The sequence below is a fragment of the Leptonychotes weddellii genome, chromosome 11, assembly GCF_054177405.1.
Source record: "Leptonychotes weddellii isolate Sample4059 chromosome 11, ASM5417740v2, whole genome shotgun sequence".
In the NCBI taxonomy this organism is placed as follows: Eukaryota; Metazoa; Chordata; class Mammalia; order Carnivora; family Phocidae; genus Leptonychotes; species Leptonychotes weddellii.
Genome location: NC_138379.1, coordinates 76,722,826 through 76,749,689, shown reverse-complemented (window position 1 = coordinate 76,749,689; position 26,864 = coordinate 76,722,826). Strand labels below are relative to the sequence as shown.

Genomic DNA, 26,864 nt, shown 5'->3' with positions numbered 1-26,864 from the left:
GTTTTCCATTTTTGTCTCAGTGGCATGATGGTCATGAGACCCCTACTTCTTCTCGCTGCCATCAGCACTTCCGATGTTCCCTCTTCCACTCACTCTTGTGAAATAACAAGAGCAAACCACAATGGAATATCGAGGTAACTGGGCCCACGCTGCTGTCCGAGACTGGCGGGGCTGGCGGAAGCGGGCTGCTCTCTAAGTGGTGCCTCCATCCAAAGGTGCAAAGTCCGCGCGCGTTGACGGGCTACAGATGCCCAGATTCGGCATTCGGAAGACCTTTAGGTGGACTGCTATCATAGAAATCCAGGGTGTGGGAAAGTTAAAGGACAGCCCGATTGAATGGTGTGACTCCGTCGGTAGCTTGTTTCCACAATCACCCTTGCCTCTTCTGTACTTCTCCCAACTTCTGGGGGGCTCACTCCTCTTCTGGCGTTCCCCACCTCCACCCTGAGACGTCTAGGTTAAACATTCAGACTCTGAAAGCAGACCATGGGTCACATTGCAAGACTTCCTCAGCTACTCTAAGCCTCAGTTTTCACATCCACGAGTGGGCACAGCCCTCCTGCCTACCCCAGACGGTGTCTGGGAAAAATACACGAGGTCATCTGCATCAGAAACTTAGCAAATGCCCCGGGGCGTGGGGAAGGCTCAATAAATAGCAGCTCTTATTCAGTCCACTTACCAACTCACCCCGATCAAAATTTGCTCCAAGGAAACAAACTCGCTCTCCCTGAGGTGTAAATGACTGCTGGAATTTGAAGAGCTATATTTTCCAGATTTGTTTGGTCCTTTCACATTTTAACAGTAAGCCAGTGAAATTGAATTGTAACTGTGTACATATTCAAGCTCCAAAAGGAGATAGAGCTTGTGACATCATATGGCACAGGATTTCTGCCCCCTAGAAAGAAAACGCAAGGAAGGGCCTTGATCTTGTCTACCAGGGAGCACAGGGTTCAACGCGCAAGATGGGACATGTGGATGGGAAGCAGATTTCCCGTAATACAGAAACACACGTACTGATCATTCACGCTTCCATGCTCTACTTCTGCTTCACGGAAGAGTAGAGTTTTGAGCAAAGTTTTGATGAAGGAAAGGACACGAGAGTGTAATACAGAGACCTTGATGGCAGATGAGAAGCCCAGCAAAAAGCATGGAGGAAAACTTTCATAAGGTGATAGAGGGCGTGTCTGCTCAGCTGGGGCTTGAGTCCGGTTGGCAATGCCCAGGAATGGGCTCACTGCCCAGCATCACTTTTTCTTTTGCACATGGTGGCCATCATCCTCCCTTCCCTGGGGCTCCCTTTCCTGACAGATGAGGAACACAGAGCCAATGTCCCTGCTCTCATTCCAAACAGCCGTGAGGACCAAGTTTGAGGGAGGCTCCTGGGCAGCCTTTCCTCCCCGAGCTGACCTTTTTGCTGTGGACTCTGCCTGGTGTCCCTCCCTTTTCTTGCAGGCTCACCTAGGCCACCCCAAAGGCCTCGGGAGGAAGGACATCCATTAGCTGGGTAAGGAAGTATCAGGGATGAGTGGCTTTTCCATGATAAACTGAGCCCAGAGAGCCACTTGCTTCAACAGCCCTGACTCTTGACTATTTTTTTCTGGAGGCAATTTTTTAGAAAACGGAACCAGCCAGAGGTCATGGTATAGTCCTAAGAGAGAAAAGGGGCCTGGCTGACCCTCTTCGGAGCCTCTGGTTCCAGCAGAATCTGAGAGCATCACAAGGGACAGACGGGATAGGAATTGGGGTCCCTTATCTCTACGGATGCCACCCCCCACCCAGTCCTGTGGCTCCAGCCCCCTCCCTGCCCTCCCCTGCTTTCCTTCCTCTCTCCAGGTCCCTGGGAGTACTGTCTTCCCTGTGGGCCCGCCTCAGAGAAGAGAAAGATTTCTAAAAGGGAGGGAGGCAGATAGGGCAGCAGGGAGGTGGCTGCTTGGCTCCTTCCAGAACAGAAGCGCTCCTTCCATCTGGGCTCCCCAGCATCTGAGCTGTTCCTCTGTCTCTGTTGAGTTGTGAGCCTCAGGGGCCCAGCCCGTGTTGTTTTCTCAGCTCTGTTCCGAGCAGCGGCTGCCGTCAGCTCTTGACAAATAATAATAAACCTGGGAATCAGGTTTGTCGAGGGGGATTTCAGTCCCTGGGTTCATTTTTAGATTTGTTTCTCTGTGTGCGTGTGTGTGTGTGTGTGTGTGTGTGTGTGTGTGTGTGCAGACAAGAGAGCACGTGATAGCGTCTTGGGGGAGTGGGCTGGGGCTCCCAGGTGCCCTGGCAATCCACTCTAGCCATGGAAAAACTGGAGGGCTCTCTCCTCTGTCCCTGATCATTGGGACTGCTTGCAGGTTTAAAATAAAAGAGAAAGAATTGAATGAAAGGCCTCTAGCTTTCTCCTTTCCCTGTTCCTCCCCACCTCTCCCACTCATGCTATTTGGGTAGAGCCGAAGGGGGCTGGCAATGAAACAGAGGGGACAGAATCCCAGCTCTAGGTCCAAGAATTGCCTGAGCCATGGGTGGGAACTTGGCAACAGGCCCAGGGAGAGGCTCCTTGACAGAACCTTCACGCGGACCCCACCCCAGGGCAGCAGCATGGCCTCCAGGCCCCCGCTCCTGAGATGCAGCACCAAGTGGAGGGCTTTCCTGGAAAGTGGAAAATGTTCGGAGTTGAGCATCATTGGCAGAAGCTGGACCCAACCGTGGGTGAGCGTGAAATTTAGGGCCCATCGTGGGGCCCCTCTGGGGCAGAGCAGCACCCACTTTGAGCGGTTAGGGGGTGGCCATCGGAGGTCCTTGCTGCCATCCCCCTGCCTCCAGGCAGGCAAAGGTGCAAAGCACTTACCTGTGAGACACATGCAAGGACTGTACTTATCCTGACAACTGGCATGCTTCCCCCCTTTCTGTTTTTTTGTTTTATTTTGTTTAAAGGAACCAAAGGGGGAAAAATTGCCAAGTTGTGAAGTGCTTTAAGAGGAGATGAGAATCTTCATCAAAATGCTAAAAGCTGGAGGGGGAGAGTAATGTGAAAACTCTTGCCTGCTATTTATGGGATTGATTCTCAGATCAAGAAGAAGCAAGCAGTCGGATGAAAGGAATTATTGTTAAAGCTCCTTGGTAGGAAGATCTAATGGACAATTGCTGCTATCAGGGGGAATTAAATTGCTGTTTCAGTTTGTAAAATATATCAGCAGCTTTTTGAAGCCGGGAAAGGTGTGACAGCCCAGGCAGGGAGGAAAGCGAGGGCTCTGTCACTTCCTGGCCCCGGTGTGGGGAAGCAGGAGACAAGCAGGAAAGAGGGCTGGGGCAGAGAGCAAGTGGCTCTCCTAACTCTGACCCTGGCCCACGTGTTTGAAGCCAAATTAGCTAAACCAGGGGAGTCGAGGGGCAAGGCGGCAGCCCTGATGGGCCCAAAGTCTGGGCCCTGATGTTCTCGGAACCCCCATGAATCAGAGAGGCATGGCAGGAAGCAAGAGGGCAAGGTGGGGGGCTCCTCTCTGGGAAAGCCGGTCAGGGCGTGATGTGGGTCCGTGACTGCCAGCAGGCCCCCTCACAGCCAGGGCGGAGTCGAATCCTCTGCCTTCTGTAACCACTGAGCATCCCCTCACTAAACTGTGTGCACAGAGGGATCCAGGGTGGATAATAACCACCCCTGCTCCCAGAACGCGGTCTCTCGGCTGGGGTTGGTGAGTGCATAAATGATCTGTTGACCCAGCCACACACATGGGAGACATACTGTTATTCCAGATAAAGACCAAACGACAAAATGGCTTTGGGGGTGGGGAAAGGAGGGGAGTGGAGGCCCTTGGGAGGAGGACCACTACCATTTGGAGGAGACTGTGCTCCTGGTAAGGGGAACAGGAGGGTCTCTGGCTTCTCTGATTTCACAGAAGGCTCTTACCCCTTCCAAAGACCATTTGCCCCACTTGGCAGTTAAGGGCTGAAGGAGAGAAAGGTGGGGAGAGAGAGACATTTTCACATCTCTCAGGGAGTCAGAAGCCGGCAGTCCTAGTTACAGCTCACCCTGGCTTCTGCTCTGTCTCCACTCTGTTCCCTGGAGACCAACATCATAATAATAGGGCATGACCTGGCACCACCACCCAAGCAGGTTCCTCAGGAAGGTAGCAAATGACGATTCGCTCAGAGAGCTGTGGGTGGCCAAGGGGTCTGAGTTGCCTCAGTTGCTATCTTGATGAAGTCAGTAGAGAATTATTTCCTATTGAGAGGTCCAAGCAGGAACCGGAGGGGCACCAGGGAAGTGGTCCTTCTGGGTGGGGCATTCTGCAATGACTTGGGGCTCTGTCCCAGGTGCAATGTCCCTGCGGACCTGGGTCATGGTGGAGCGGTGGCTCATTTTGGAACTTTAGCCAGCCAGCCTTCAGGACAGTAAGGGTCTGGTCCTGAGCGCAAAGGCTGCTAGGGTCGCCTTCCACCTGTGCTTCCTTCAGTAACATAGAGTCACCTGCCTGGCTCCCACACCCCACTCTGGGCCTGCCCTTTTCAGACTAGAGGACTTCCATTCACCCCCAGCACCCAAGGTCAGAAAGATGGGGGCAAAGCAACATCCACGAGGCCACGGCATTCCTGTCACCTGAATCCTCGGGCCCCTGAGCTACCACCCGATTCCTAAGCACCTGGTCCAGCGTTTGGTGTGTTCCTTCCCCTTCTTTCCTCAAGGACCCTTCACTTTTCCCTCACTTGCAAACATGTCAACCAGACCTCCTCATATTTTACAGCTTCCCAGCCCAGAGCTACAGCCTCCCTCTCACCTCCATGCCCTCCGCCATCCCTGCAATGGTCCCACCCTGTCACCACCCAGCGCTGCGTACACCATGCACAGTGACCACAGTGTTTCCTCTAAAGCTTGAGATTTCTAGCCCTTCCTGGGTTTTGTGAAGAAATCTGGGGTGTGTGTGTGTGTGTGTGTGTGTGTGTGCGCGTGCGCGAGCGTGCACACACGCACCCCTGCGTTTCTTTAGATAAATCCACAGAGTCACATGAAATCAGTGACAGGTTGACACCGTTATTTCAAGATTCATCGCTCCGAGTTGCCAGCACAGGAAACCTAGCCAACTCCTTCCCACCAACAACACTTTTTTTCCAGGCATAATTTATAGCAGCGGGGTGAATTTGTTTCCAAAAGATGAATATCACACTATCAGCAACAGCTGCCTCTCATTTTTATTTGTTTTTAAATTTGACTCAAAGTCCAATTCTCTATACACATCCGAGGCTGTAAATCCTAAGGCGACTGATTACATGATTTAGTAAACAGGTTCTATTATATAATGCAATTAAAGCGGGGCTCCGAGGCGCCACCTACAGGCCTCTTCTGGGAAGGGAGCTGGGCCAGAGACTATCATTTTGGACGAGGCTCTAGGTTGAAGGAAAATAAACGAGATTGCGCCAGGGTTGAGGCGGGTGCTCCTGAGGGAGACGTTGCAGCCAGCCAGGTTACTAATGCAGCCTTTTGGTCCCTCCTGCTGCGTTCACTCTGTTATTTCAGCTTCCTGCAAATCTGTCTAGACGTCAGAACCCAGGCCTGGGTAACAGCTCACAGGGCCCCCTCCCCGGCCTGGGGTTAGGGGGTGGGATGGTAACCACCTGGGGGCTCCTGGGCTGGGGTTGCTGAGGAGAGCCCCTGACTCTCCGGCCTCAGGGGCCTCCCTCCCTCACTCTCGAATGGGAAGTGAGGAGGAGAATACGTAAGCTGGCTAGCCTTTGAGATGAAGCTACAAACCAACCATTTCCATTCCATTCAACAAAGCTTGTGTTGAGGGCTAACCATGGGCAAAGACTTTGAGAATATTCTGGTGAAATCCCTCATTTTGCAGTCCAAGAGGGGAACGTGACTTGTACTGGCCACAGGTAAGTGGCAGAGCTAGATGAGGAATCCAGACTTTTTGACCCTGAGCACAGGCTTCAATCATGGGAATTTACAAAAGAGGAAATTGAGGCCCAGGCAGGGGATGGGAATTCCACAGCCTCTACTTGTAGCTAGGGAAGGAAAATAATGAAAATCCTGCTGGTGTGTGTCGGAGGACAGAAGAGAAGGGCTTCTGTGGGGCCCTCCGCAGTGTGTCTTAGCTTCCTTTCTGGGGAAGGAAGGAAGGCAGGGAGGAAGGGAGGGAGGGGAGGAAGGAAGAAAGACCCAGGGCCAATGCTCCCTCCCCTCACCCCTCTGCCCTAAACTACAACACTCTTCAGATGAATCAGGTTCTGGGGCCTCAAGGATTCTAGCTTCTCCAAAGAACTTTTGTAAGCGTAGGTCCCACACGCATAACTGAGGAGAGGAAGAGGGGACTTTCTTCCCTGGGCGCTAAGAGAGAAACTGGACCAGAAGGGGGTGGGGCAGGGATGGATGAAGAAAACAGGACTATCAGAGTCCAAAAGGGTGGAAATACATCCACACCTCGGCCGGTGCCCACCATCCGCCCAGTCTCCCATCTAGGGCAAAGAGGTGCGACAGTGAGGAGCCAAAGGGAAGCTGGTCCCGCCCCCCTCCCTAAGTGGGTCCGGATACGATGTAGTCTCAGCTAGGGTCAGAGGGCAAGAACAAATGCTGTCACTGTCGGGCCAGCTGGCCAGAGAGCTCCCAATTAGACTTTGTTTCTCATCCTTAAGGCCCTGAGCCCCCAACCCCAGCACCCCAGCCCAATTACTGCCGGGCAGCATTAACCCCTTGGTGCCCCAGGCCGTTAATGGAATGTTAATTGGTCTAATGGGTTTCATGTCAACAAGTCCTAATGAGCTCCTTCCTAACGAGCTTGCGATTTTTTTCTAAGCCTGTTTGTCAACACACTGGAGTTTGGGCTACAGACCCAGGGCCTCACCTTGCAGGGCTGGGGGGAGCAAGCGTTGAGGAGACAGGGAGTGGGTAACTCCTGGGCTGCCCATTCCTACTTCCTAAAGGGGTGTCTTTTTGTCCCCCCTCACCCACCCCCAATCTGTGCAACACGGCCTTACTGGGCTCCGGAGCTCTGTAAAATGGCGGCTTTAGCTCCTTTTGATAATATCAGTGACACGAATTATTTCTTCTTGGATATCATTGTGGGGTTGAATGTTGCGTTAGGGGATTTTACCCCCCCAGCTGTCCTATAATAAAGGTTTTCAGCATTAAGAACAATCTTTTGACATAAGCCTGCCTTCAACGGGAAGTCTCTCGGTGGTAAATCATTCCCTGTGCGTCCTCCATTTGCAGGCTTGGGTGCGCTCCCTTGAGTGCCCTGGTGTCTGGTAACAGAGCGCTGGGGCCTCTGAACAGGGCCAAGCAGCCTCTCTGAGCCACGGAAAAGTGCCGGAAGCCCCAGGCTGGGTTTTTAGAGCACAGGCCTGCTACTCCCCTCCGTACTCTCAAACAAAGTGCAAAAAGGGCCAGGCACCCAGGGATTGCTCAAGGAGCTCCCCCCACCCACTATGAAGTCTCTCCGGGCCCAGTTTCAGACGAGAGAAGCTGGATTCCCCTTTCCTCTCCAGGGTCCTTCCATGCATCCCCCAGCCCTGCTCCCCCTCCAAGCCTAGCCAGTGGGCTTCCCCAAGGATGGGGGAGTGCCTGTGTTTGTGGAGTGGTGTGAAGAAAAGAGCAAGCTTCCAGAGATGGGTGTGGGGTCTCCCCCAGTGTCTCCTTAACAGAGGCTTCTGTGCCTGAGTGAGCAGAGAACCAATGAAACTTAAGCCCCTGATGAAAAGTCCTCCTGTTCTCTGGCAGGAGAAGCCCCCAGAGGGCAATGGGTTAGTGGCCTAGTGGCCTGTGGTGACCCCAGAGAGGGGGAGGGGAGGGGCAAAGGCCATCCAGGTCCTCAGAAAATTGTTCTTGTGTCCTCTGGCGAGGCGGGTCTGGCCCCTGCTCACAGCCTGACAGACTCCAGACTGAAAAATCTCCTCTCAGCCTGGGCGTCGGGGGTTGCTTCTGGCTGCAGACCGCTTTTACCCATCTCTCCTTGCCCCCAGGCTGGGGAGCCCTCCTGCCAAGTTGCAAATATTTCTAGGGACAACAACTCTAAAATGACCCTACCTCCCATTCATTGGACAGTGAACAAAAGAATGCAGATTAAAGCCCCCTCTATTTAGCCCCAATCCTCCCTATTGAGCATCCTCTGCTCTGCCTTTACTGATTTTCTCATCCGTGCAATGAGGTTACCCCAAGACCCAAACCCGAGGTTAAAGGGAACCAGTTGCCCCTAAGAGGGGAGAGAAACCGCCTAGTGAGAGCTCCCACCCCAGACTCTGCCCCCAGGCTCCCTCTTCTGGAGGCTGCTGGCATTACAGCCCCAAAGTGGTTCACTTTCTCCCCGGCGAAGGAGCATCCAAGACTGGAGCTCCAAGGAAGAGGTCCTAAAGGCAGGTCCTGAGGCCCCAACCAAAGTTACCTCGTCTGCCAGAGTTCCAGGAAAGGCTGAGCCTAACACACCCCTGAAATATCCTGATTTCCTTTTGTCCCTCAGGGTCCACAAGAGATTCCACACCCATTTTAATGTCTCAAACATCTTAATTCTGGAAGTTTCTTCTGACATCTCAAGGAGTCTCTATCCTCTTTTTTCCTCGGGAACCCTTTCCACTCTGCTCTTGCTTTCCTTGGATGTGTACCGCCACCCAGACAAAGAGCCAACCACGAACACAGGCATTGGTTCTCCCGCCTGAAGTGACTGGCTCCCCCGAGGGCTCCCTCCTGACACTCTTTGCATAAATAAAACATGGATCTGGGTGCCTCATGTGTGCGTGAGGTGGGGAGACCCTGAGTGTTTCTGCTGCAAAGACACCCTGGTAAAGCCAGGGCAGGCAAGCTGTAGGTAGCAGAGAGGTCAAGGGGAATGCCCTGCAGGCACAGCAGAAGCCCTCTCTCCCTACGCTGTCTCCTGCTGTCTCCTCCGGAACCTTCATTTCTCTTTCTTCTGGCCCGCTGGGCCATCACCTCCCGACTGATAACACTCCTTGGAGAGGAGATCTTGCCTCCTTTCATTTATCCTCCCACATCTCCTAGCTCTTTCCTTGTAGTTGACACTTGATAAATAGTCCTTGAATGAACACCTACATGGCCAGCGCTCCTGCACGCACTTAACGTCAGAGCATAGCTAGTGCACAGACTCAGGTCAGGCCAGGCTTGCTGCTTCCTCCTCTTCCTGAAAAATAACCAAAAACACACTCTCTCTCTCTCTCACACGCGCACACACACACACACACACACCTCAGGGCTCTGGAGACCAGCCCCTTCCCTTAGGCAGCTCCAAACACCCTCAGATCACCACAGAATTCACATATATGAACATTTCAGAAGACCCTAGGGAAGGCGTGGGGGGCATCAGTGGGATGAGGATGGAGCCCCACAGTGCCCTCAGGGAGAGGGGAGGGAAGGTCTGAGTCTGTGCTCACAAATGTTTCTAGCTCATCAGCACCCCTCACCCAGAAGGATAGGCCCCTCCCCCCAGGAGGATAGGCCCCTCCCCCCACAGAGGTTCTTAGGAGTTTCCAGGCCCCACGATGGACAGGCCTGCGGCGGGCAATGAGCCCGCAGTTTCCAGCTCTAAATATTTCAGGGCATCTAGTGTAGCTCAACAGCTTTCTGGGCGGTCTGTTTCCTTGGGGCGGGGTGGGGGGCGGTTATTGCCAGGCTGTCTCCACTTACAGCACCACGTTCCATTTCAAGAAGAAACCTTGAGGCCCAGGAGGGGCAGCTCACTTACTGGTGATGGGTAGGGGGCAGCGGGGACAGGGCACCTGGAGATTCGGGTCCAATCCCTGCTTCACTAGCACTGCCCCGCCCCCACCACACACACATCATTCCTCTTGGCCTCTGTCTCCTCCTCTGTAAGAGGGGGTGGACTTGGCTCTGCTCTTCTGGCCCCAGGTGCCGGGGACTCTATACTGAACGCAGGCTAAGGAGGCTTACTTAAAAGAATGTTGCAGACACATCCATATGCCCACAGTCACAAGCACACACCTAGAAAGACTCGGCAAGTGACGGGAGGCTCACCCAGGCTCTCAGATGTCCCCCAGCCTCCTTCCCTTCCCTGAAGACCAACTGGTCGCCCTGTGCTGCGGGCTCCACCCTCCGGTCCCCGGGAGCCGACCTGCGCCCCCACCTCCCTTTTCGGCCACTAGGGGGTGTGGCGAGCACACCCGGGAGGGGTTAGTCCGCGCTCTCAGACCCTGGGGTCGGGAGGTGGGGGCCTCCTGCCCCTGAGAGCGCAGGTGGCTGTTCCAGAAGCCTGGGAAAGGGCCAGCGCCCTTGTCTTGTGGGATACCCGAATGGCCGCCAATGCCCTGTCCTGCCACCAGCCAGGCTCCCCTACTCCTTCCCCTCCCCCCCACCAGGCCCCAGCTGATGCTGAACAAAGACGAGGCTATGAGGCTACGAGGCTACGTACAGGTTGTTTCACATGTAATCTGAATATCGTTTCTTTCAAGTCAGAAGAGCACAGCAAGCTCCTCCCCACCCCGGCCTCTCCCCTTAGCTCTCTGTTTGTTCCCCTAAAGGGCCTCCAGCGCTTGTTGTAGCCCGTCAGTCCGTCAGTCCAGGTGGCCCAGCCTGAGAAAATGTCGAGCCGGCCGGTCCCCAGGGCTCCCTGCGCTCAGCCTATTAACGGTGCGGCCCCCTTTCTCCTGCCACAGATCCTCGATGTGAATCAATCCCATGATGCAACATGCCTCCCCAGCCCCCGCTCTGACGATGATGGCCACGCAGAATGTCCCTCCCCCACCCTACCAGGACAGCCCGCAGGTGAGTGTCGACTGACCAGATGATGGGAAGGGGGTGGCCTTCCCTGGGCGGGACAGAGCGAGGCCTACCCCAGCTGTCTCCTGGCCACTCTCTGGGCTCTCCCCCCCACCCCACCCCACCCCCGGCTCTGGAGAGCTGGCCAACACAGACCCCTGGAGGGGCCATTGCATTTGACAAAACTGGGTTCAGATCCTACTTGAGTAGCTCTGTCACCAACATCTGGGACCGTCGTCTGGAGCACCCAGTCATGGTCCTGCCCCCACCCTCACCCTGCTTCCCACTCGAAGCAGATATCAGACAAATGCACCCAACCCCTCACTCAGGGAGATCCAGATGCAGGTAAATCGAGTCTGCTTTTGAGTATCTGGGGAAACCTTAATTAGAGGTTCCTTTGTACCAGATCCCCCCCGTTTACTGGTCACTGGAGCCCTTCTGTCCCATCCTTCTCTGGCTGCCCATTCCAGGAATCACCTTTCTGTTCAGGATTCTGTCGGCTTCTTGCTAGAAAAAGGCCATGACTCTATCTCTACGTCCTCCAGCCCTTTCCCCTGGTTCCATCCCTCAGCTCCGACCCAGCAGCCCCCCGAGCTCTCCTGAGACTCCATCCTGGTTGCACCTCTTGAGAAGGTGGCATCTTCACACTGTATTCCTGTTGTCTCCTCCCCTCCTTCTAGAGGCCTGGCCCAGCTTTGGTGGGTTGGGCTCCCCCTGGTCCTTCAGACCCATCACTTTGGACCCATGCTTCCCACCGCACGCACCTCTCTCCACACTTGGTTCTCTGGAGACCCTGAGTTAGTTTTGCGGTTTGTCACAGGAGCGTCGGTTCCCTGGCCCTTACCTCCACCTCCTCCTATTTTCTCTACCCCGGTCTCTCAAGTCAGTATGACTCCAGGAAGGGTTTACTGAGTATCTGCAATGTGAACTGCAGCTAGCTAGAACCCTCGTTCACTCATTCACTCAACAAACGTGCAGTGAGAGCCTACTGTGCACCCGGGATCCGGCAGCCGGTCTTTGCTCTGATGCCCCTTCCTCCTGAGCCTTTCACACACAGCCGTTCTCAGCGACCACGTGGAAGATCTGTGCAGCGCACGAGGGATATTAAGACGCAGCACAGGGTGGGCAGACTTTTGCACACATACGGTCTTAGGATCCTGACACCCCCAGCCTGGTGTGAGCATGTAGCGGCTGCGCCATCCATCCCTGTTTCCCACCCCCACCCCCCCACCCCAGGAAATCACCACTTTCCAGAACGTCCAGCATGCAGACCGCCACGGACTCCTCTCCCCTCACCCCTAAAAATTCAGAAGCACTTGTCATTCCCCGACCTTCGAGCACACGTCCTTTTATCCCCACCCGTGCGCCAACATGTCAACTCCATGCCTTCCTCAGCTCTCCCCAACCTAGCCTCCTGTGCGGCCAGCCTTCTGCCCACGTCAGTAGCTTTCCACGAATGACTGCAGGGGTGGACTCGGCATTTACATGGTTCCTCTATTTGAAAGTTCCAGGCGTGCCACACTACGTCAGGACCCTCCCCTCCATAGTCAGAACGAAGTGCAGGAGGCCTGGACTGGGGAGACCTAGGAGCCGTAATGGGGAACTAGCCTCCTCCTCCCTCAGTAGACACAGACATCATTCTCTCATCTGCTCAGGCAGTGTTGGGGACCCCCGGGGTCCCGATAAAGAGGCACGCACTTTGGCTCCGTTTCTTTTGTAGTTGGATCCTGCTCTCCTAGCTCCACAGTAGAAATGGCGAATGGACATGGGGTCATTTCCTATCCTCAGCAGGTAGTGGGTGCAAAGGCCTCATACGCAAGGCTCGGGGACAGCCGAGGGCAGGGCCAAGAGGTCAGAGAGCGTTGGACTGGCACGGCTGGTGGCCGCTGCCTCCCTCCCGCCCGCCCCAAGCGTTGTTTTGCCTGCTGGGGCAGCTGGGAGAAGGCTGGGTTTGGTGGGGATTAGCAAGAGCGCGGCAGCAGGGCCTCTGTGGTCCAAGAATGCGGATCCGGGTGTAGTTAAGTACAGGAGCCTAATTGAATTCTCAGCATACAGCTGAGAACTAATACATCCCAGCTGCTGAGGGACGTGATGGAGGTAGGGCCACAGCTCTCGGGCACTCAGCCCCCCGGAGGTCACCGGTGAGCGGCTCGAGCCTTTTGAGGGGAGGAAGGGAGGCTCCAGGTCCCCATCTAGGGCCTCAGAGTAGACACCCTGGGCACGGACTGTGCAAGGCTCTCCTCTCTTAGGAGCCACCAGTACTTCACCATAGAAAATCCATTTACAGCAAAGGAATACTTTGCCCTGAGGAAGCCACGCATCTATTTGTAACCCCAGGGCCCAGGAAAGAGGCGTCTGACAGCAAGTGTCAGTGTCCCTGGTCAAGTGACCGAGCCAAAGTCTGGGGTCCTTATGGCCTTGGCTAGGCCACTAGGCTATGGCTGGATTGCCATGGGCCTTCCCTGAGCCAACCCGGTTCCCAGAGAGACTGATCAGGATAGGGGGTCGTGGGGAGTCGTTTGGGCATTGATGACATGTCCAGGATGGAAGAGGTGAGTGAGAGCCACAGAACAAGGACCTCTGACTCATGGGGGAAGGCTGTTCTCTCCAGAGACAGAGAACTAGACTTTGAGGCCGGTTGGCTCTTGGGGAGGGGTCCTTTCTCCACACTCTTTGGGGCCTTCTAGGAGGGGCTCCCACATAGGAATGAATGTCTTCTATGTGAGTCTTCTGCTGGGGAACTTGCTGTGATCCTCCTGCCTTCTTCCCTTTCTGCTTTCAAGAGGCTGAACCCAGCTTCTCAGGGGAAGCCCTGCTCCATTGCCCTCATCATGCTCATTATCCTAGAGAACCAGCTACTCTCTGACACTCAATGTCCTCGGGAAAGCCGGGCCTAATAGGAACATGGGTCAGGCACACAGGGGAGTCCCTTCCTAAACGAGGCTCTCTGAAAAGGATTCCCCACTTCCTCCGATTCCTTTAGGTCTAATCTCATTACTTTTGGATCCGGTATGACTTGTTTCCTCAAGGCCTGGACAGCTGAGCACATCTCTATATCACCTCCTTGGAAGCCCAGTTTCTTCCACAGGCAAAAACGGACAGTCTCTGATACGAAGTCCCCAAAATGAAAAAGGAAGCGAGAAGCAGAGCCCTTCCTCTGAGACCCATGCAGTCGTTTTAATAATGTTCCCGTTGTGCTAAGGGCTAGCAATACCGAGCATAATCTATTCAAATGCACAGGAGAATCTCACTTTGGAAAATTAGGAATCTGCATTAAAAAATTCCCAAGCCCCGGACCTTCTTTATAATAAATTAGAATTTTTTTTTTCAAGGCAAGTTCTTAACTTGGCAATTTCATTTTTGAAGTTTGGGGAATAAAGTTATTAAAAATGAGGGAGGCTTTTTTTTTTTCCCCATTTCAGGAGAGTAGCATTAATGGTTATGGCCCCCTGCTATCTGGGCACAAGCCAAGTGCTATGATGGCCAAGCAGCTTCGGGCCCCTCTGTTCTGTTTCAGTCCATCCTGGAAAAACCCTGCAATTACTTGTAAGGATGTCACTCTGTGTTTATTGGGCACTAAAGGCCGACCATGAGTTTAGAAGGTGCAAACCCAACAACCCACTGGAAGCCTTCCTGTGGTCAGCTTCCTCCTTCTGGTGGCTTCTGGTTAACTTCTGTTTGAGTCACAGCGCCCTCTACTGTCTGGCCACAGTACCTCGATTCCAGCGTGGTCTAGCTGGGTCTTTGATCTTCACATTCTGCCCTGAGAGATAGGGGCAAGTCACTGGGGACTGTGGATTTCTACAATGATTGTTTAATGAAAACATTGTCTCCAGGGAGACCTGGATATGAGCTAGGTGTGTGGTCCCCCCCGTTCAATATATGCTGTTAATTCCTACCTGACTCTCTTTCCCTCTTCTACATTCCTGCAGCCGCCTAGCCATCTGTCACCTGGACTTCCCCAGCCCCCTCCTCCCACTGCCCCAACCCCCCACCTGCTCTTAACAGAACTCTAAAAGCTATGCTCTCCACTATTCTCCCCTCCCAGCAAGTCCCCCTCCCAGACTTGTCGAGGTAACACAGCCACCCTCTCACGCCTGGGTATATACCCTCCCTTCATGGACTCTGTCTCCACCTCTGAATGTCCTTCAAGTTCTTCCCCTTCTGGAAGACCCCAGATGCAATGTCACCACCGAGCAAAGTTCTCCCTTCTGCAGTTCCACCAGCAATTTCAGGAAGGCATTGGGATCTAGTAGTGAAAGCAACATCTTCCTCTCCCTCGCCCTCCCCCCCCACACCAGCGCCTGCTATAGCAGCACCCTCCCCCCACGCTTCCTCAAACACAGACACATACCTACCGCTCCACAAATATCCTTGCCCTTGGCTTATAGGCAAGACAAACATTTCATCTGCTCTCTTTGTGTATGTATTCAATGTTTAGTACTCCTCTGTCTGCGTGTCCCCAGCATGTCGGGCTGCGTGAGCATTTGACCAGAAAGCAGACGTCCTGGCAGGTCCCAGTCTGTCCCACTAGGCGCAGCCCCCCTGTGGAGGTGGGCACCCAGTTACCACTTTAGGAACAAATTGGTACATAAAGATGACTTGATGATGGGCGATGCTAAAAAGGTTTTAGTCGTTCACCCAAGAGGCAGCCTCGTTAGTGGGCAGAAGGAGGCAAGGCAGGCAAAGTCAGAACCCCTCACTCAGGACCAGGATGGGAAGCTCACCTCAGAAGATAGTCACACATTGGCTTGGGACCCTTTGGCAAAAGCTGTGTTCCTCTGTCCCCCTCCATCCTCCCGTTACCCTCAGAGTGAGGAGGCTGGTGCTCAGGACCCAGAAAACTGTGCCTGGAGATCTGGGGTCAAAATGATGCTGTCTCACCTCTCCTGCAAGAGGACGGTGAAGGCTCGGCCAGCCATGTCCCCGGAAGGTCAGACCTGGCCAGACCCGACCAGACCCGCCTCTCTTGCCCCACCCCCACCCCCACCCCCAAGTACCTTCTTTCCCTCCCTGTCGCAGCACCATTCCCACTCTGGGCAGGGCCAGGGGAGCAGACGTCCTGGGGAAGTTGGATGGGCTTTGATCAGTCATTAGGATCCCCATGCTGGTTTCATTAGCTGGAGGCAGAGGGGGTGGCTTGGGCCCCTGGCTGTGAATGGCCCCCAGCCAGGCCATGCAGCTGTGCTGGGCAGAGTGAGTTCAGATGTTTTCACACTTTACATTCCTCTCATCTCTTTGAGGGCTGGAGCCCCCTGCCTTTCACTTTGCAGCAATAGAGTGAATTCAGCAGCTTTGAAAGCCCCCCTAAGCCTTTTCTGTGGCAGTGATTGACGGCTCCCTCCGCCCCTGGGGACAACACCCCAGGGACCATATGGGCGACCTGCCTTCCCCAGCTTTGACTCATCAAAATGGACTCTTCTCTTTCTTTTTTTTATTTTTTGCTGGGCCTTTCTTCTCTTTGTGCAGTGACCTCTGTCCCTGGCCTGCTTGGGCCACCCATGTGTTTCAGCTGGACATATCCCTGAACTCCAACTCACTCAAGACCTACATTCCTCATTGTGTCAAAGGCAAAACAACCTACAGGTCTGACCAGGGGGCCTTTGTGCCCCCACTTAGGAGGTGGTGGGCTAGCAATATGACTTTTAAGCTTGTGAAGAAATACTCCACTGGCCTTGTCTAGGTTTTTTCATTTGATGAACTTATACCTGAATTCTGAAATTTACCCAAAACACAGAGATTTAATTGTCTATCCTCTTGCCTCCAAGCAGGGTGAGTGCCCCAAACAGCTACAAAAATAGTTAATGGCCCAAGTATACAAAGCTTAAAATAAATCAGGGAACAGGTGATCAAAGTCTGCAGCAGGCCCAAGGAGCACTTGAACTTGCCTTACCTCCCTTTCTGGTGTGATCTTCTAGGAGCTCGGGTGTCTACAGGGTCTAGAGGGAGGAGGATGGGTGAGTGAGGGCCCAAGGGTGCTTGCTGTCCTTGGAGTTTGTGGCCCAGAGGAGTGGGAGGACTCCCACATGGCAGAAATTCAGGAATCCTAGGCCTTGTCCCAGTTCCACTGCTGATGCATTAGATACATTGAGGTCAGTCATTTCAGCACGATTTCTTCCATCCACGCATCATTCAATAAATACCGAGTGCTTTCTGTGAGCTTGCAGACCTTTTGCTAAGTACTAGACATATAAAATGTATAGTTCCTGACCTAATGGAGTTTGTAGTCCACTTGGGGCCTTTGTTTCTGCATCCATAAAATGGGAATAATGTGTGCCCTCCCCACCCCACAGGATTGTTGGAAGTGTGGGCAGGAAAAGCAGAGTGATCTTTCCTGGCCTCTTTACCTCCATGACCCTGACATTGAGTGTTCACTCACTCTCTTCTGTACATCTTCAGTAGCCAAGATTGCACTGAACTTTCATTACTCTGCTTTTTATTAGGAATATGATAGGCATATCATATGTTTCTAGCTGTGAACATACCCCCTTGCACACGCATGCACACACACGCACACACACGCACACACCAGGCCCACAGAGGCACACCTACACTGAGATTCTGATACACCCACTAACGGACCTACTGGAAATCACTGGTTTGGGACTATTATACAAGTGAGGGGCTCTCCAGAGATGTTTGGGAAGGGTGGAGAGCAGACAGTTGTCCGGAAAGGGCCCAAAGCTAGGAAGTGAGGCTCAGATTTAAGTTCACAGCCTTACCCCCATCAGCCACATGTCACTAACACCCCACAAGGGCAAACAGGGCCAGTGAACATTTTACAAGCCTCATTTTGAAAACCACTGCCTACAAACACTTTTAAAACTAATTAATTAACTAAGACCCCCTCATTTTACACCACGAAGTCATTTTTCTGTGGTTTGTTCTATCCAGTGGGCCCTGGGATCAGAATGTAGGTGATTTAGGCCTGCTGTTCCAGGATCCCTTTCGAATCAGCTCTTCCCTTCCCTGTGCTGAAGGGTGGAGGGTGGGGACACTTAGAGGAGCCCCTGTCGACCCCTCCCTTTTTTGGATCCCTGAACATTTCGACACCTCTCTCACTCATCCGCTCACTCGGTCAGTCACTTGGGCATTTAACAAGCACACTGGGAGCCTATCGTGAGCCAGGCATGGTAATGGGGGCTGGGACACCAGTCCACTCAGGAAGACAGACAATGAAGGGCCCCAAAGTGTTACAGACGTTAAGGTTAGAGGCATACACAGATGAGGAAGGGCCCAGGCGACCTAGGTCTGAGGGGTGTGGAGTATTGGGAAAGGCTTCTTGGGAGGCATACTGCTCCAGCTGAGTCTTGAAAGAGGGGTAGGGTTACACATGGTCGGGAGGGAGGCAGGGTGGGGGAAACGTGGACATTTCCTGCTGACGCAGCTGTGGGAACAAAGGCAGGAGGATGTAAATCATCGGGCATGTTTGGGCAACCCTGCACGGTAGGGTCTGACCAGGGTACAACGTAAGGGGAGGGCGCTGTACCAGCGACAAGACCAGGGTCAGGGAGCTGGTCCAGGCCCGGAGCACCCCCTGAGTTGTGCTCTCCCCACAAAAACATCGTTTTTTGGCCTTGCCCCCTGCTGCCTCCCACCTGTTGAGGCCAAACCTGATGTTTACCAAATAGCTTCGAGCCCTGACCTCTTCCCAGGTCCCTGGACTCTCTCCTGGTCGTGAGGGAACCAGATCCCGCCCGGCCAGCTTGCCGAGCACCGCGGAGTGCCAGCTCCCAGGCAAGCCCAGCCCAGCCCTTCTGGAGCCTCAGCGGCCCCTAGTGGACCAAGCCTGTGCAGGGCCCCCCTGTTCTCTAGAACACGATGTTTCCGTGGCCTGGCGCAACAGGCTCCAGGAAAGGGCGGCTCCCACCTGGCCCGGGTCAGGTGGAAGGCTCAGAAGAGGGGGTGTCCTCTTTGGAGGAATGGCCTTGCTGAGTCACTCTGAGAAAGTGCAGGCCTGGGTCGTCCGGGGTTGGAAGAAAGGACTCTGTGAGAGGTTCTTGGGTATAGGAGTCACAAAGAGCAAGGCCACGCGTGAGGGGGAAGTGTGGGACATGGGCAATGTGGGTGCTGGGGCGTCTGCGGCAGGTATGGACAGGGAGTGGAGTTTGGGTTCGGAGGGAAGACTAGCAAAAAGGAACAATAAAAATGCTTAGAAACCAAGGTTTACTGAGCACTCGCTGTGTGCCATTCACCCTCGCATCTGGCTTCACTGTAGCCCTGGGAAGAGATTATTAGCTCCATTTGTACCTGATGGAGAAACTGAGGCTCAGAGGAACTGAGTCTCACAGTTCCTCTGGGAACCGTGGGCAGTTGTGGGAATTGCCCACAACACCATGGCCCCCTCTCGCTGGGCCTGAACCCAAGCCTGCCCCATTGCCCTGGGTGCTTGGAAGAGAGTGGGTTCCCTCCACAGGGGCAGGGCCCCCAAAGCAGCCCGTGGGACAGAAGCCAAAGAGGCCTGTGGATTCTATTAATGATAACTACCATATACTGTCTATTAAGTGCAACTGCTTTGCACGCATTACCTCATTTAATTCTAACAACCCCGCACCGTAGGTGTAGTTGCTCCCATTTTATAGGTACGGGCCCTGGGTCAGAAAGGTTGAGTAACTTGCCCCAAGCAGCACAGGCAGAGAGTCACATCGAGAAGAAATGTCCCTGCTCGTATGTCCTGCTTTGTCCCATTATCTCCAGCCCCGGGCTGGATGCCCGCCAGTCCCAAAAACATGTAGTCAGCAACTGTGACTTTTCTGCTGGGCCTGAGGCATTCAGTGTCGAGAAGGTAAACCTGCAGCCAAAAAGCTATCTTTGGACGGGAAGCCGACCTCCTCCACACCAGTCATCCCTGCATTCAAGAGATGTTTTGGAAACTCTCTCTATCAAACCCTGCGGCTACAATAGTAGAGAGAAAAGACCTAGCCCCTGCCCTCCAGGGGCCGAGAGGCTAGTCGTTGAGGGAGGCAAGTCAGCCCACGTGGCTACACAGCGTGCTCCGGGCCGTGGGAGCACAGAGCAGGTGGGCCTGCCCGCTGCTGATGCTCAGCCAGCATCCCCTGAAGGAGGCAGCAATCCTCACCACGGTGGCGGGAAGCAGGAAGCGTCACCACCATTTCACAGATCAGGAAACTGAGACCCCCTGAAAGGTAAAGTTCCGGATCCAGGGTTGGCCAGTAGTGAGTGGCAAAGGTGGGATTCAGTTCTACCTGATGCCAACGCCTCCCATGAACCACCTCTGTGGGGTGCTAGAAGGACTCCGGGGTCGTCCCTCGTCCTGAGCCACCTGCCCCCACCTCCCAGGAGCAAAAGAGAGGAGCTCTGAAGGGAGGCTGACAGCAGACGGTGATGGAAGACTTGGATTCTGTGCAGTCGGGCTCTGGGTCACAGGCTCCCCTGCAGCCTCAGAGGGGAGTGAACCCAGCAGCCCTGGGCCACCTTCAATTAATGAACCACCCATACCTTCCTGCTTGGGCGCCATACAGAAGGACTGTTTCTCGCATGACCCATGATCAGTGTTTGGGGAATGACTTGTGTGTAGACGGCCTCTTGGGGGATGGGGATTCACTGGGCCACAGTGCGGACAAGAAACTGCGTGGAGAACCCCCCCCACACACACACCCCCAGCATGGCTGAGAAGTAACGCTTCCACCTGATTGTGGCTCCCTTCCTTTCTGTCCCCTTTGTCACTTGACCGGGAGATGGAGCCGGTGGGAGGGGGGGGTCTTCCCATTCTCCTCTTCAAAGAAAAAAGCCTTTGGTTCTTGCCCCAACCTTTATACACACTGTCTGTGATCTCTAGCTGTCTCTTCACCTCCGTGGGCTTCAGTTTTCTCGTGCAAAATGGTGACGACACCAACTTATTGCCCGAGATGACTGTTGAACGTGAAAGCCTATAGAGGTATTTTATTAGCTCATTAGAACATAATGTGCCACTCTCCTCCTCCAGTTGGGGTAGGGTGGTGCTTAGCAGAAACGAAAGCATGGATGGGCTTTCCAGCGCCAGTGAGGGCAATGGGGGTAGGGAGGTGAGATGAGCTTCTCAAATCACACTGTGGAGTATCTCCTACCCATTTCCTGGTCAGACTGGACTGTCAGAGAGGTTGCCGGATTTGCCTGCAGATTTTGCCTTCCTCTACACACAGCTTACGAACGTCAACTCTCCCCACTCTGTTTTAGGGTGGGGATGGGGATCATGAACTTTCATCTCAATGTGTTTCAAACCAAGTATCTGGGCAGGGCCCTTGTGCTCCAAGCTTAAGGTAGGGCCGGTTCCAGCTGAATGAGGGAGAGAAGGCCAGTGGTTATAGCTTTCATGGAAGGAAAGAGTATGGAGTGGTGGCCTCAGGGTTTTTGCCCCAAGAAAGGACTCTAAGGTAAGAGGAGGTGGGAACCCTAGAACCCTGTGTAGGCTCTCACAGCACCCCATCTCTTTCCAGGGAATGCTGTCACCCTTCTCCATCTATTACCCTGTTCTCTCTCTCTCTCTCTTTTTTTTTTAAGATTTTATTTATTTACTTGAGAGAGAGCATGAGAGTAGGACCAGTAGGGAGGGGCAGAGGGAGAGGGAGAAGCGGGCTCCCTGCTGAGCAGGGAGCCTGATGCGGGGCTCGATCCCAGGACCTCAGCTGAGATCATGACCTGAGCCAAAGGCAGACACTTAACCTGCTGAGCCACCCACGCGTCCCACCCTGTTCTCTTGATTACTCCTGACAGCCTGTGCAGTAGGTACTCACCCCTGCTTTTTACAGATGAGAAAGCCAAGGATCAAAGAGGTCAGGAAACTTGCCCCCAAACATGTAGCTAATAATTGACAGAGGGAGCAATGAACCCAGGGCCTCAGATTCCCTGTTCCTCCCACTCTCCGAGACTTTTCCCATCTTCTAGAAAGCTCTCAAGACACTGTTCAACTCTGCCTTTCCTCCTCTGTGCCTCAGTTCTCCTTGTTGCAAAGGGACAGTCCTTTCATCGGTGCAGTGCTGTCCCCACACCCTGTCCCCAGTTTGCTGCCAAGGCAGAATTTCCAGAGTGCTCTGAGGTCCCCTTGGAGGAAGGTTCAGAGTCTGGAGTGGCCAGTTCTGAGACCAGCTGTGAACATACCAAGTGGCCTCATGGAGTCTGTACCTGCCAGACCGAGCAGAAAAGGACAGTTACTTGGAGCAAATGCCTGACATTTAGGCGTGCTAGTAAATGTCTGACAACCAGTTCTCTGGGCTGCGCAGAAACCTCCTCCCAGTACCTCCACAAGTGGCCCTCCTCCCCCAGGCCCTGAGGCAGCTGCTGGGGGAGGTGGGGGCCTCTCCCTGGGAGCTTCAGTTCTTGGGAAATGGGAAGTCCCTGGCTAGAAAAGGGGATTTATTTGGAGGTAAACATTCACTCTCCAAACCTGGAGGAAATGCAGAGTTTGCTGAATTGGCCCCCAGGAGCTAAATAAATTTGAATCATTGTCCTACTCAGACCAGATCGGCTCTCTCCTGCCCCCAATCCCTCCCTGCGCCCCAGGAGCAGCCTCTCAGCTGGGGCCTCTTGGGATGCTAGCAAGTGACCGCTTTTGATTTATTCTTATTCTGTGCTTTCCTCTGTAACCCAGCAGTCCTGCCTAGAAAGGGGAAGTGAGAGGAAAAGGAGCATTTCCCCTCATCCCTCTCTCCTAGATGCTCATCTTCATGGAAGTCCCTTGTGGATTCCTTCAAGGACACGAGGATATTCACCCTTTGTGGGCAAGGTGGAGCATACCAGCCTCCCCTACATCTCACCTGTAATCAAGCTCTGCAGGCATAGCTGTGCCTTGTTTAGAAAAGAAGCAAATTCTGGAAATCATGTGTTTAACTACCACCACCCCTCCATCTTGGGAGCACTTTGGAGTTTCCAAAGCACTCCTACATACTATACACCCTCCAGTCAGAGCCTCTGGTCAACCCTGTGCTGTGGGTGGTGATTGTTAGAGTACCCCGATGGTGTCTGAGCCTGTCCCTGTTGGGACTTCAGATGCTGCCCAGCTAGAGTTTCCATCCCCTCCACAGGGGCCCAGCCGGTCAGTCTCTGCTTGGCCCCTGCAGTAGTGGAAACTCACTGCCTCCTGGATGGAGCCCATACCAGCCTCAAAAGGCTCAGAGGCTTGGAAACGTATTATCTGGGTTGAGCCCGAATCTGTCTCCACGTTTATATAGATTGAATGCATTGCTTGTAGTTTGACCCTTTGGGGCCTGCAGAGCAGAACCGATATAACATAATCCCTTGTTCAGATATTCAAAGGGGGCTCCCATGTCTTATCTCCCCTATCCCTCAAATCTTTCTTACATATTCCAGATTCAAATACTCCTCCTATGACATAATGCAGAATCCCTTCACCAGCCTGATCAATTCTCTGAACGTACTTTCCTATACTTGTTTCAGCAGAGAGGAGTGGGACTAGAGGCTTTGTGTGAGTCATGCTTCTGTTAATGCATCCTCAGATAGCATTAGGTGAGGTTGCTTGTCTTTGTTGGGTTTTTTTTTTTTTTTTTTTGACAGACTCATTACACTTTGGAAATATTGAGCTTTCTGTCAACTCAAACACTGCTGTTAAATCATGTCTCTCCTGTTCTGCACTTACATTATTGATTTTTTTTTTTTTGGCTCACGTGTTAGAAGCATTAAATTCTGACTTATTAGATGAAAATTAATCTTATTAAACTTAGCCTGTGGCCAAAATCTGTAAAGATCTTTTGGATCTCAGTCTTACATCGCCTATAAATTTGCTGAGCATTTCTTCAGCCCCCTTCTCAATCACTGATAAATATACTAAAGAAGAGGGCTAAGGAGAAAGCATGTCCTAGAAGCCTTCCCCAAGCTGACCTCTGTCCTTTAAATGTTCCCTCTCTCACTGTCTCTCTCTCTGTCAAATAAATAAATAAAATCTTTAAAACAAACAAACAAACAAAAATAAATAAATAAATGCCACCCTTTGGGTGTAGCTTCCTAATCCATGCAGCCATCCGCCAGTCACGGCTCTCCATGTCTTCCACAAGGGTGTCGCGGGAGGTACCTTGCTGAGGTCACTTACACCATCCGTGTCTACACGTTTTCCTCACCTGCCAGCGTAGCAACCATGTTAAATCCAGAAACAGCTCCATGAGAGCAGGCACTCAGCCTTGTAACCTCAGTGCCTACCTAGCACGGTGCCTAGGGACTCAGGGAATATTTGAAGAAATGACCATTTGCATTAGTGGATGAAAGAGACTGGCCCAGATCAATGTGAAGATGAGCAGTATTCAGTTTTTCTGATTCCACCTTCTTTCTCTATTTTGAAAATTGGAACATTTGTTTCTACTTTCGTCCTTATAGCACCTCTTTAATACCCATGGGTCCTAAGATGACACCAATTTACTTCCTGATGAGAAAGTAGGAGTTTAGGAAAGTTAAGGGACTTGCCCAAGGTCAAAGGCTAATAATGGGAGACGGTAGGATTCAAGCAATCGTCTTCTGGCTTGAAGGTACCATGATACTCTGTCTAGCCTCCCATACTCTGAGTTTGGGAGAGTTCCCCCAGTCCAGTCAACAGTGACAAGGTTATCTCTTCCTAACAAAAAATGATGGGGATCCAGTATAATAAAGCAGATAGATTTCTTTTAAGAAATGAAAGAGCTCATTCGCCATCTGCCAATCATTTATTGAGCCCCAAATATTTATGAGCATCTACTAGTGCCTGGCTATTCTGGGCCCTAGGAATACAACTGCTAATCAAGCCCTCTTTGAGCTTAAAGTTTAGTTGGGAATGGGAGAGAAAATAACTAAGCAAGTAGATGTGTAGTATCTGATCATAGAAAGGCCTATGAAAGAAAGCAGAGTAAGGGGACAGCAAGGGACAGAGGGGCTCTGTTTCAAGCTGAACACATGGCACCAGAGCAAAAATCTAAATGAGGTAAATGAGACAGCAAAAGCAAATGTCTTGGGGGTATCAGTACCAGCAATAATGTGCTTGTATTAATGGAAGGACCATGCTTTTCCTTTCAGGAGGAAGGGACCTAGATCTATGATGAACATCCCAACTGTAAAACATCTGACTCTTTCAAGATGTATTCATTCATTCATTCAACAAAGGCTAAGCATCTACTCTGTGTCCATTGGGTGCCGTGGACGTAGGTGGAACCAGGGCTTGAGTGCAGGAGGCAGACAGGTATATCAAGCCCAACAGTGCTGCGTGCAGGCTAGCAGAAGAGAAGAGTTGAGGCAATGTCACCATTCGTGACATTTTAGGGATCCATTTGACTAAAGAAAATATCTTATAAAAGCATTAAATTTGTAATGATGGTCATCCAAAAATTTAAGCCACCTAATCCTTTCTTTAAATAAAATTTTATACAGAAAGTCCAATATATAATATTAGAAGGAGTTGCTCTGGCACAAAATCAGGGGCCTAGGGATACCTTCAAAAACATCACATAGGACAAAAATCACTACCCAAAATACTTGTTATGGCTAAGAACAGAAATCTCTCCAGTGTCCACTAAAATCTGTTTACCTCCAAGTGCCCAGGGAAACCAAATTTAGAGAGCCATTCAATTATCAATCAAAACCATTAAAACAGTTACTTCTGGCTTGAGTGAAATGAAATAAAGCTCTGCCCAAATGAGAACTGATTCAGCCGGTTTTTTTTTTTTCCTGCTCTTCAAAGTCATCAAATCAACTTATTACTGCCCAGAACAGCCCAAATGACCCATAAGCACAATTTAAAGGGCTCATCATTTTGGTTTTTTTCTGCATCTTGGCAGAGGTCACCACCTTCATTTGCATTAAGAATCGTCTCTTTTGAAGAGAGCTGGTGCCCCACCTGGTTTTGTACGGTCCTAAGTTATTCTCTAGAATATTCTCATCTGAAGAATGCTTTCTTCTCGCTGGAGCATGTAAACAAATGGATGCTTGTTATACACTCACTGTTCCCTGGCACACATTCTCATTCACACACACACCACAGGCCAAGGTAGGCCTCCCAATTCCAGCTGGGGACCAGCTGTCCTGGCCACACTAACCCGCCGCTTCCCCTTTCTTCTTTCTGCAGATGACAGCAACTGCCCAGGCTCCCTCTAAGACCCAGGCTGTCCACATCTCTGCACCCTCGGCCGCTGCCAACACGCCTGTGCCCAGTGCCCCCATTGACCCCCAGGCCCAGCTGGAGGCTGACAAGCGAGCTGTATACAGGTAGGAGACTCTTCAGCTATGTCCGGAAGCCCCAGGCAGCCTCCAGTCCAGCTCAGCCCTGAGAGATGAGCATGCAGGCCAGTGGGTGGGCTCATAAAGGCCATGGCCAACAGCCACTCTCCTCACCACCTTCTCTCTCAAATCAATCTGGACATACCTCAGCTGGCTGCTGTGGGTTGACACTAGCTTCCTGGGATTGTCTAGTGAGGGGCAAGAGAGCCCAGGGAAGAATCTTCCAGGACCCTTTTCTCATCCCAGCTGGGGATTGAGCCCTCATGGGCATCAGAAACCCTCAGCTCTGCTGATGGCCACCTCGGGATGCTCTCCTTACACGTCCCCCGTTGTTGCCTTTACTCCAGCAAGCCCACCGGACCACTGGACATCTGCCAGGACCATCTAGGACTTGGTATTACACAAACTTTACTATGCCTGAAAATCATTGGGGAGAGCTTATTAAAATGCATATTTCTGGGCTCCATGCTCAGAAATGCTGAATCAGTAGGTCAAACTATAGGAAAAGGAAGATGAATGTTTTAAAAAGCATTCTAGATGAATCTAATGCAGCTGGTCCTTGGAGCACATCTGATTCATGGTTGTCTTTGTTTCTTAGCAAGAGCTGTGGTGTGCCGCCGCGTAGGTTCCGGTGCCGTCCCTCCAGATGGGGAGATCGCTGAGAGCAGGGCCGGGCCCTGAATGTTGCAGAGGGTGGGAGGGGCTCAGGGGCTGGCTGTTCTGTGTATGCGGTTGAGAAGAGGCAGTTGTCTGAGAGCAGCCTGAACGAAGCTCCAGCAGAGATTTTAGTCATTACGTCTCTGTGCGGGGCCCACACCGCTAGAAAAGATGCCCGAGTCAACACTGAGTATTGAGGTTGGACCCTTACTCACACTCACTTGTGTGAGCACATACATTCCCGTGCATCCCGCAAGCACATCTTGCCTGGGACCTCGCATACGCTGCAGCAGGTGCCAGGATCAGTAACAGGTGGAATGGTCCA

At 52.5% G+C, this 26,864-nt stretch overlaps 1 protein-coding gene across 14 annotated transcripts in view; it reads left to right on the top strand.

Moving 5' to 3' along the window:
• Positions 1–26,864, top strand: part of PKNOX2 (PBX/knotted 1 homeobox 2) — a 293,351-nt gene that overhangs the window by 205,910 nt on the left and 60,577 nt on the right. For all 14 annotated transcript variants that reach the window (XM_081799167.1, XM_081799176.1, XM_081799168.1 and 11 more), the window contains 2 exons: positions 10,591–10,699; positions 25,731–25,870. In XM_081799167.1, coding sequence (XP_081655293.1) covers positions 10,613–10,699; positions 25,731–25,870 — 227 coding nt within the window. In that variant the 5' untranslated portion in view covers positions 10,591–10,612. The remainder of the gene's footprint in view (positions 1–10,590; positions 10,700–25,730; positions 25,871–26,864) is intronic.